The sequence below is a fragment of the Aquarana catesbeiana genome, linkage group LG09, assembly GCF_042186555.1.
Source record: "Aquarana catesbeiana isolate 2022-GZ linkage group LG09, ASM4218655v1, whole genome shotgun sequence".
In the NCBI taxonomy this organism is placed as follows: domain Eukaryota; kingdom Metazoa; phylum Chordata; class Amphibia; order Anura; family Ranidae; genus Aquarana; species Aquarana catesbeiana.
This window is the reverse complement of record NC_133332.1, coordinates 92,258,350-92,270,187: the sequence shown is the minus strand read 5'-3', so window position 1 is coordinate 92,270,187 and position 11,838 is coordinate 92,258,350. Positions and strand designations below refer to the sequence as shown.

At 42.6% G+C, this 11,838-nt stretch overlaps 1 protein-coding gene across 1 annotated transcript in view; it reads right to left on the bottom strand.

Moving 5' to 3' along the window:
* Positions 1 to 5,604: 5,604 nt before the first annotated feature.
* The window catches only part of LOC141108961 (G patch domain and ankyrin repeat-containing protein 1-like), a 31,999-nt gene continuing 25,765 nt past the window's right edge, over positions 5,605 to 11,838 (bottom strand). The window contains exon 3 of the mRNA XM_073600920.1: positions 5,605 to 5,661. Coding sequence (XP_073457021.1) covers positions 5,605 to 5,661 — 57 coding nt within the window. The remainder of the gene's footprint in view (positions 5,662 to 11,838) is intronic.

Here is an 11,838-nt window from a genome sequence, read left to right as displayed (position 1 = left end):
TGTGAGGAAATCATTTATAAAACATTAAATAAGGGGTTGAGGACCCAAATCACACCCAATACCCACCTGTGTGAGTTGCATTATCCTCCTCCTGCCACAACTCCAACACCACAGACACAGCCTGGAAGGAAGAGTGGAAGGAAGACAAGAAAGTGATGGCGTGGGTTCAGTCTGGTCTGACAAATGATGCAGGCTCTTGTATGACCACAGCCTGGGGACATACATGTCATTTGCTGCTGTTCATGATCTCTTGGACTTCTGGACCAGATTGTACTCCCTTAGATAAGGACTCCTCAGGCCACCAGTTTTGCCTGAAAATAGTTGATGTGTGCCCTGGGGGGCAAAGGCTTCGATAATTTCTGCTGTTTATCCAGCGTTGCCTCCCTCTTTATTTGGTTAGGGCCCCTTAATAAAGGTATTTTTTGGAACAAATACTTGCCTATGTGTGTTTTCCTTCAAAAAGGACAGTTTGTTTGTGAGGAGGCAGGTACATTTCAAAAATACAATGTGAAATTAACAAGGGACACCAACACCAACCAATCACCTTGAGATTAAAAAAGACACAATAATGGTGTTGTGGTAACTTGACACACAAAACACACCCAAAACTATTCTGGAGATCACCAAAAAAAAAAAAAAAAAACAGGAGATCTGGATTTAAAAAAATACAACAAATAAAACAAAAAAATATATAAAAAAAAAAAATTTTTTTGGTAGATGTGAAAAAATAAAAATATTATATTCATGAAATCACAAGAAATAATAAAGAAATAAGTTTGTGAGAAGTCTGTGTGAATAGAAGCAGCAAAACAACTTAATTCTTCTAGCATTATAAAGAAGAAGAGAGTGCGCTGCATTCAACAATTTAAAACATTGCAGTGTGACAAAAGTGCTAGATCCATTACGAACGCTAATTTTACCAGACCGAGCAATTCCGTCTCGGAATTTATTCTGAGCATGCGTGGCACTTTGTGCGTCGGAATTGTCCACACACGATCGGAATTTAAGAGAACGGATTTTGTTGTCGGAAAATTTTATAGCCTGCTCTCGAACTTTGTGTGTCGGAAATTCTGATGGAAAAAGTCTGATGGAACCCACACATGGTCAGAATTTCCGACAACAAGCTCCGATCGCACATATTCTGTCGGAAAGTCAGACCGTGTGTACAGGGCATTAGTGTACTGCGTCCTCTGCACAGTGTGCACCTAAAGCTACCTGAAGACAATTGATGTTGTTCTGAACCTATTAATACCACAGGCAGGCAGCTACAGTATTTACAGTTAGTGTACTGTGTCCTCTGCACAGTGTGCACCTAAAGCTACTTGAAGACAATTGCTGGTGTTTTCATACTAATAATACTACAGGCAGGCAGTTGATTCTGCTAGCTGCAGTATCAGTATATATATACATCCCAGCTTTGTGCAGCTACATCTCACTGCAGGCCATTAGTGTAATGTCCTTATCCCTCCACTGGAGGCTCCGACATCTCTCCTGTAATGTCTTTATCCCTCCACTGGAGGCTCCGACATTTCTCCTGTAATGTCTTTATCCCTCCACTGGAGGCTCCGACATTTCTCCTGCAATATTCTTATCTTTCCACTGGGAGCTCTGATATCTCCACAAACTCCGTCGCAAGTTGGAGGCGTCACAACAACATCACCCAAGTATCCCTTTATTCCCATAAACACATTAGAAGCCCAGCACATTCCCAGGGAGGGAGGAGCCAGGTAATGGCCCTGTGCTCAGCGTGAGGATCCTGAGAACCCTCTCCCTGCAGCTGAGATGGATAGGAACTTGATGAGAGGAGGCAGATAGCCTCCCCACCCCGCCCACACTCACCACTCGGTTTTCTGAGCAGAGCTGGAGGTTTGTGCTTGGTTCTGGGATTGCATGCAAGTTTCCCCCCCTCCTGCTGTCTGCTGTCTCCAGACGGGTCGAACGGTCTATTGGAAAGACGGGAGCGCAGCGGCGGTTGTTGTTCGAACATCCCCCCTCCGCTGGTTCAGGAACAGGGGGGAACAGGGGGGACTGGCAGTAGCAAGGGAAGCGGAGGATTCGTCCGAGGTACTTCGGGAGCGGCCGGAGGAGAGCCGGAGAGGTGAGGAGAGCGAGTGGTAGGCTGTGGAAGGCACACAAGCACTCACTCACGGCAGATAAAGAGCAGATAAAGAGCAAGACAGGAGAGTGGATTCTTGGTAGCATACCAGAGATAATAGAAGATGCAGCAGCAGCGCCAGCATCTGTAAACATCAAGAAAACGGCAGCCTGGAGAAAACTTCAGTGGACACACAAGGAAGATAAGTAGATTTCTGTTTGTGAGCTCTCCGTCATTTGTTTGCTGTGAATAGGCAAATAAGAATAACAATAGAATAAAGCAAGGAGGAGGAGAAATAAAAGAAAAAAAGAGTTAGAGTACATAATACACGGAGAGAGGGAGAAGGGACTGGAATCAATGGAAAACAGGCGGCTGGGTTTTCAATTATTTTCACATGCATTTTGTTTTTTTTTGTTTTTTTCTTTTCCCCTTTATCTCTCCCTCCTTGCTTTCTGCTCTCTGTCCACCAGCACAGGGAGATAAGGGGAGAGAGGAGCAATGCTATAGAGCGCTTATGAAAATACTTATGAAATATCTGATGGTCCCGCTGAAATATCTGAGTCACATTGCTGAAATTCATAAACTGTATCACTGAACCTCACTGTAGAAATACCTGAATGTTATCGTTGAACATCTAACATCTAAACGGTACTGCTGAATAGTTGAATTATATTACTGGACACCTGAAATAATTTTCTGAACCTAGCTGAACACCGCTGTACACCTGTACCAGGCTGATGTACATCTGAATTGTTCTATGGAATATAGGAAGTACACTGTTAAAACCTCTGATATCACCGCTAAATACCTGAAGTTCATTGCTGATCACTTGAATTATACCGCGGAGGGCTGGGATAGGAGTGCAGGGTGGAGACACACCTATCAAAGCTGGAATTACCCTTATCTGTGCACTTAGTAATAAATTGAGATTCTGGAGGAGGGAAGGAAAAGGGAGGTGAAGAGTAAAGTGGGTCAAACTCTCGAGTTAATTGTAAAAGTGGGGACCTCTGAATATATACGTATTTCTCCTTCTTTTTGTTTTTGTTTTTGTTTTGTTTTTTTTGTTGTAGTGTGGGGTTGCTGGGGCTTGTTGCCTTCTTGTTGTCTTCTTTCCCGCAATAGAGTGACTCTAGTGGATGAACGGAGAGGGTGAGATTGGAGCACAAAATAAAGGTTAATTAGGTAGGCTGGGAGATCCGGCCACCATTAAGAGACCACATTTAAAAGGCTCACAGGAAAGTGACCTTGAAGAAAATACAAACCTAATTACCGATATGAAGGGGAAAACAACAAGAAGTGCGGGAGTAACACCTAAATCACCCAGAACCAGTCTAGGCCCAAGCCCCGGCCCTATGAACAGGTATATACAGCAAGGTACCGGAGAAGGAGAGAGGCAAGTGGGGTCAAAGGGCAAACAAGCAGATACAAAAGAGAAGGACACTAAGGATAAAAATAGCCAAAATAAAGTATCACCAGAAACCAGCCACCTTTCAGAATCTAGAACGGAGCCAGAAATGGAGGAAGAAAATAGAGGAAAGGAAGAAGGACCACAAGGGCCACAGCTGCCAACAAAACAGGACATGGAAAAAATGTTTGCAGCTCTAGAAAAAACCCTAAAAGCAGAGATGTCAACATTACATAAAGACATGGGACATATGCTAAAGAGAGTAGAAGAAGTAGAGACCAAAGTAGATATGCACCGAAAAATGATAGGGGAACTGGAAGGGGAAATAAAGAAAATAAAAAGGGAACAACAGGAGCAAGCCTATAAAATTGAAGATCAAGAAAATAGAGATAAAAGGAAAAACCTGAGAATACGTGGCCTACCGGAAACAGAACAAACAGAAAATCTAATAGAAAAAATGAACAACTTCTTCAATCAAATCTTAGGAAAAGATGTAACCAACATAATAGGAATAGAAAGCATATACCGTGTAAAAAGATCCCAAAGGTTCTCAACAGAAACACCCAGAGACATAATAGTACGTTTTGAAAGATGGGAAGAAAAGAAACAGATCTGGATAAATTTAAAGAAGAAATCACAAATTGAGTACGCGGGAACGAAATTACAAATATTCCAGGATGTGTCCCAGGAAACGCTGAAAAGACGATGGACACTAAAACCCCTATTAGGAATTCTGCGGGAACAAGAAATTCAATATAATTGGGGATTTCCAGCATGCCTAATAGCGAAGAAAAATGGAAGAAGCGCAAAGCTAAGATTCGTTGAGGAAATACCGGAATTCTGCAATAAACTAGAAATCCCACTTCCATTTCCAGAAACGGAGAAAACTGCAAACAGACAAGAGACAACAACAGTACGAGTAGATCAGCAATGGCAATTAAATCAAAGGAATAGATAACAGGAGTAAAACCTAGTGGAAATAAACAGTAAAATAGCAGAGAAAATAGCACACAACGGTACGAGGGGCTTTAGGGTGGAGGGGGGGGATCGGGGGGGTGGACGGGGGAATAGGGGAAAGGTTTAGAAAAACTCAATAAAGAGAGGAAGGCAGGGAGAGGGAGCTAGGGACTCATGTAGTGGACAGGGGGTCGCCCTATCAGAGCATAGGAGAAGGGGGACTAGGGCGCCCAACTGAGTTCCGCCTCGGATTTAGTAGAGCAGAGGGGGCAGAGGGTGCCCCATAAAACAAATAAAACGCTCTCAGCTCTAGAGAATATGGGATGGGAAAAAAACCCATATCAGAAAAGAGGGTTGGGGTGGGGTGGGGTGGGGTGGGAGTGGGGGGATGTGGGGATAGGTTTGGTTCACATGAATGGTCGTATAGGCGTAATCACCTCGAGAGAGGGAAAAGGAAACCCCACGTGTCGGCTGGGGGCCTCCCCCCTAGGTCCCTTATTTGGACCGGGAGGAGAGGTCATCTGGGGGACGGGTGGGGAAGAAAAAAGGTAAAACAATGGAAAATGTAAATAGTATAAAAATAGCTTCCTATAATGTCTGAGGATTGAATTTCCCAGGGAAAAGAAATATAATACTCCGAGAATTAGAAAAAAACAAAGCGGAAATAATTTTCCTACAGGAAACTCATATAACTCAAAACTCAAATATTAAAATTTATTCAAGAAATATACCAACATGGTATCAAGGAGACTCACCAATAAGAAGGGCCAAAGGTGTAGCCATCGGAATAGGGAAAAATGTAAATTTTTTAATAGATCAAAGAAAAACGGATCCGGAGGGTCGTTATCTTTTCATTGTAGGCTCTATACAGGGGATAAAATACACATTTGCTAATGTTTATTGTCCTAACAAAAACCTTAAAAAATACTTGATAGATATAATAAAAATTTTAATGGAATTTAAACAAGGCAAATTAATATTGGCGGGAGATTTTAACTTTAGCATGGACAATGAAATGGACAGCACCTCCATAGTAAGGGACAGAGAAATAAAACAACAAAAGAAACTAAAAAGAATACTATATGAACAACAACTAACTGATCCCTGGAGAATCCAGCACCCCAGCACAAAGGATTACACATATTACTCAGCAGTACATAACAGCTACTCCAGACTGGACTATATCATGGTCGAACACAGGAACCTGGAGGACATAGAAGAAACAAAAATAGGCATAATAACGGCCTCAGACCATAGCCCAGTAATGCTGAGAATGAAAACGCAGGGAGAAGCCTTTGAAAGGGGCCCATGGAGAATCAACGAAAACTTGCTAGAAGACAGTGAGATCGAAAAAAGCATAACAGAAGAAATTGAAAGATATTTTAAAGAAAATGAAACACCAGAAGTATCGAAAGCAACAATATGGGAGGCCCACAAATCGGTCATAAGGGGCAAATTAATAGCCATAGGTACAAGAAAAAAACAAGAAAGGAAAAAAAACATGCAACAAACAATAGAGGAAATATATGAGCTGGAGCAAAAACACAAAAATCATTTAAACATAAAAACTTTTCGGTTACTATCCCAAAAGAGAGAACAATTAAAAGATTGGATGGAACAAGAAGAAAGGAAGGAATATAACAGAATAGTACAAGAAAAATTCAAATGGGGAAATAAACCAGGAAAATACCTTGCGAAGCTCGTAAAAAAAAAGAAGTCTCTAAATTATATTGAGAAGATTAAAAATGAAAAAGGAGAAGTGGTAAATAAAACAACAGACATTGCGAAATCATTCCAAAAATATTTTAGTTCCCTATATGCAATAAAAGGTCAGGAAAGTCGAAAAGAAGCAAATATAAGAACAAAGAAGAATATCTAAAATAGTGCAAAATTACCGAAAATAAAAAGAGAACAACTAGAAGAACTGGAAAAGAACATAACGCAAGAAGAGATAACACTGGCATTAAAGGAAACACCTGTGGGGAAAAGCCCAGGACCAGATGGGTTCACGGTTAAATATTATAAAATATTTCAAGAACAGCTGATCCCAAAACTATTAGAATATATGAATGCTATAGGGGAAAAAGAAGAAATAAGAAGCGAATCGCTACTAGCCCACATCACAATACTACCAAAAGAAGGAAAAGATAAAACTAACTGTTCAAGCTACAGGCCAATAGCACTATTGAATGTCGATACAAAGCTTTATTCCAAAATCTTAGCCACCAGAGTAAAAAAGTTAATCCCACTATGGATAAATCCGGACCAGACTGGTTTTGTCCCGGGAAGAGAGGGGCGGGACAACAGTCTTAAATCAATATTGTTGTTACATAAGAAGGTGCAGAAAGAGACCCCAGTTCTATTCCTGTCATTGGATGCAGAAAAAGCATTTGACAGGGTAGACTGGGGTTTCATGATGGATACGTTGCGGCACCTGGGACTCGGGATAAAAATGATGAAGTGGATAACAAATCTATATAATGGTCCGACAGCAGTTGTAAAAGTAAATGGTAGACTCTCCGCACGAATAAAGATGCAGAATGGAACACGGCAAGGCTGTCCACTTTCTCCATTACTATACGTACTAGCATTGGAACCACTATTAGCAAGGCTCCGTAACAACCAACAGGTGGAAGGGGCGAGATTAGGAGGGAAAGAACACAAGATCGCAGCATACGCGGACGACATCCTGATGTATGTATCCAACCCAAGAGTTTCACTCCCAAATATACTGAAAGAAATAAAAAAATATGGAGAATTGTCAAACTTCAAAATCAATCCAATAAAAACGGAAATATTAAACATAGGATTAGAGAAAAAGGAAGTCCAGTTTTTACAAAAAGAATTCCCATTTACCTGGGTAAAAGAATTAAACTATCTTGGAATTAAAATAACCCCCAGAGTCGAAAAGATCTACCAGGCAAATTTTATCCCATTGATCAACGAGATCAAAGAAGAAATGAAAAAATTAAGAATACAATCACTTTCATGGATTGGAAGAATAAATATGTGGAAGATGATGATTCTCCCAAAAATAATCTACAGAATCCAGATGTTACCAGTAAAGATTCCCCAGAGTTTTTTTAAAATAACTAAAACAATATTGTTAAAATACATATGGCTAAATAAAAAAACAAGAATCAAATATACGCTGATTACAAGGAAAAAGGAGCAAGGAGGTCTGGCCACTCCGGATATCAGCAGGTACTACAAAGCCATTGTTCTAACACGAATGCTAGAGTGGACGAACGAGAAAAATGAGAAAAAATGGGTCGAAATGGAAAACATAATAAGCGGAACTACACTATGTAAGAATATTTGGATTCCACAAAAATATAGAACACTGGACACAGACACACATGAAATAACAAAAAACGTATTCAAAATTTGGGACACTATACACTTAAAGAACGAATGGAAATACAATTCACCGTTAATTGCACTTACAGGATCAAATTATTTTATCCCCGGGAAGGAAATTTTTGAAGCCCAAGGAATAAGGAACCCACAATTGAAAGATATCACTAGTAATGGTAAAATAAGAACACGATTAGAGCTGGAGGAAAGTAATGGATGGAAGATGAATGAATGGAACTACTGTCAATTAAAGCACTTAGTAAGCACAATACCACATCCGCTTAGAGACGAAACAAAATTAACCACTTTCGAAAAACTATGTAGTAACAAAACATCGTTGAAAAATGGAACATCAAAAATATATGGAATACTGACAGATTTGGATGCACAAGATAGACCAGACCACATAAAACAATGGGAAAAAGAAATGAATATAAAAATAGATAACCAAAAAGTAGAAAAAATAATAGAAATAGGATATAACAATGCCTGGGATATGAGGACTATTGAAATGAATTACAAACTAGTAACAAGATGGTATTTGACTCCTGTAAGATTACACAAATTCCAACAAGAAAAAACACCTCTGTGCTGGAGAAAATGTGGCCAAAAAGCAACGATTACACACCTGTGGTGGGAATGTCCAATAATAACGGAGTACTGGAAGGAAATATTAAACAACATAAAAGAAATAACTAATGAAGAAATAGAACAAAATATATGGACTTGTCTTTTTCATGTCCACAATAAACCCAAGAAACAATATATGAATTCAATAGTCCCTAATCTCCTGAATGCGGCCAAGGCCTTGATACCTAAAAACTGGCTAAAAAGTGGAAAACCAGAGATCAGAAAATGGCTAGAGGAAATAGATTACTACTATAAAATGGACCAGCGGAGGAGTGGAGAGGGAGGGGAGAAAAAGGAGAATAGTAGATGGCAAAGCTGGCAAAAATACAAATCCTCGGATATATATCTGGACAAGATGAGAGAAATAATAGAAGTAACGCCAAGACGATAAATATAACAAAAGAGTGAACCAAACATAGGGGAGGGGAGGGGGAGGGGATAGGAGGGATTGAGGGAAAATAAGGCAATAGTGTGTTTTGTTTTTCTTTTCCTTTTGTTTTTTGTTTTTTTTTTTGTTTTTTTTTGGCTTTGTTTTTTTTTTTCTTTTTTTCTCCTTCTATAAAAAGGAGTTCGGCACGGTTTTTAATGTTATTAAATAAGACCCTCAAAGGGAAAATAAAGACAAAATGGAAATAATCCACAATGATGTGAAAAACAAGAGATAAAAATTTGACACATAAAGTTGATATAAAATTTCTTAAAAAACTTTTCGCTGAAGTGGAAAAAAGGAAAAAGAAAAAAAAAAACAACAACATCACCCAGCTCCTCCTCTTGTCCCTACTTAAACAGCCGACGCCATTTGCTTGACGTTCGTGCTAAGAACCTGATGCTAGGTAAAGATCTCCAACAGAAGACTGCCGTCATCTCTCTCTATTGGGCCGGTCAGAGCCCCCACCATCATTTTGGGCCGGTCAGAGCCCCGACTGTCATCTCTCTTTTGGGCCGGACAGAGCCCCAACTACCATCTCTCTTTTGGGCCGGTCAGAGCCCCGACTATCATCTCACTTTTGGGCCGGATAGAGCCCCGTCTTCCACCTCACTTTTGGGCCGGACAGAACCCCTCCAACTTCCACTTGTTGGGCCGGACAGAGCCCCTTCCTCTCTAGTAGTCAGAGACTCTCCTCTGCCCTACCCACAGTCTACTTACTTTGCCCGAAGAAAACCTTACCTGTTCCTTTCCACATAGGAGACCAGTACATCTCTCAAGAAGCCACTGGGTGACCGCATCTCCAGGAATCCACTCACTGCAAGTATCTTTACGTTTCCTATAAACTTTATCCCTGTGTAGTGCTACTAGGCTTAAGTTGCCTCTGAAGCTCCCCGTCGTGGTTGTGTATTACCACTCTAAATAAAACCGATTGTATTTCCAAACTTATCTGAGTCTTCCTACCTGATAGCTGTTAAGGTTAAAGTTAACTGTTAAGAATATAGTATTCATAGACTTCCGAAGCTGTGATCCACACAATCCAACATAGTTCACTGCCTGAAGCATTACAATTAGTATGTCTGGAAGGCCAACAAGGAGAGGCAGACAGTCACAAGCCAATAAAAGAGGGCAAGCAGGCTCTGTGTCTAGAGGCAACAGTGCTGGTCGTGGAGACGGTGCATCCTCATCAGCACGTGGCCGCGGGACACGCTTGTCTTTTTTTTTGGCAGCTGGCCGTGTTGAGCTGCAACATGCGGAAGACTTGGTAGAGTGGATGACCAAACCATCCTCATCCTCCTTATCCTCTCTCACCCAGGCTCAGGGTACTTTGTCTGGCAGTCTGCCTCTTCCCTCGGCTCAATGGCATCAGTCACTCCTTCCCTAGCCCCGCCATGTCTCCTGAGGAGTCCCCCGAACTGTTTGACCACAGTGCTGGGTACATGCTCCAGGAGGATGCCCAGCGTTTTAAAGGCTCCGATGATGGTACCCAGCTAGAGGAAGGCAGTAACGTGAGCCCAGAGAGGGGGTGCCCAAGAAGGACAGCAATCTGGCAGTCATGTTCCCCCAGCTGCAGCATACTGCCAGCTTTGCTCCAGTGATGAGGAGGGAGGGGATGATGAGGTCACTGACTCCACGTGGGTGCCTGACAGGGAGGAGGAGGCACATCACCAACGAGGCAGGATACCCTCCAGGGGTCAGCTTAAGGGCAGCACACCGACTGCATCACACCGCTGAGCTCCGCATGTGCAGGGCACTGCTGTCTCTGCACGTTATTCCAAAAGTTTTTTGGTGTGGGCCTTTTTTGAGACGAGTGCATCAGATCCCACCGCTGCTATTTGTAACATATGTCTCAAGCTTATCTCGCGTGGCCAAAACATCACCCGCTTGGGCACCACATGCTAGACCAGACATATGTTCGACCTGCCATGCAGTTCATTGGCAAGCGTACCTAAAAGACCCACACCAAAGAACAAAGCGGACCTCTCCTTGCTCCTCATCAGCTGGGATCTCCAACCCCATTATACCTTCAGTCCTCTCTGAAATTCTACTAGTGGTGATTCTGCCACACCTCTCTCCTCCACCCCCTCCTCTTCTTTTTCCTCCATGGCTTCTTCCTGTGCTGATTTGTCCTCTGAACCAGCGGTGCTTCATAGGCATTCAAGGGGCTACGCAAGCACGCAGGCAAAAAGATGCCATGCGGTGCTTGAGCTGGTGTGCTTGTGGGACAGGAGCCACACTGGGGCAGAGATTCTGTCAGCTCTGCAGGGGCAGGTTCAGAGGTGGTTGACACCACGCCAGCTTAAGCTAGGTATGGTGGTTTGTGACAATGGCACCAACCTCCTCTCCGTCCTCCGACAGGGACAACTGACCCATGTGACCTGTTTGGCTCACATTCTTAACTTGGTGCAGCGGTTCTTGGGCAGGTACCCAGGCTTACAGGATGTCCTGAGGCAGAGCCAGGAAAGTCTGTGGGCATTTCCGCCGGTCATATAATGCCAGTGCTCGGCTGGCTGACCTCCAAAAGGAATTTAACCTGCCCAAGAACCGCCTAATCTGTGACATGCCCACCAGGTGGAACTCAACGTTGGCCGTGCTGCAGAAGCTGCACACGCAGCAGAGGGCCATCAATGAGTACCTATGCCACTATGGCACCAGGACAAGGTCAGGGGACCTTGGTTTTTTTCCCCACGCCAGTGGGCTATGATCAGGGATGCATGCACTGTCCTGTCACCATTTGAGGAGGCCATGAGGATGGTGAGCAGTGACAGTGCATGCATCAGTGACACTGTCCCTCTTGTCCACCTGTTGGAGCACACGCTGCATGGAATAATGGACAGGGCATTTGAGGCAGAACAGAGGGAGGAAGAGGAGGACTTCCTTACCTCTCAAGGCCCCCTTTATCCAGACAGTGTTCCTGTGTGCCCGCCGATCACACAGGAAGAGGATGAGGAGGAGGAGGAGGATTGT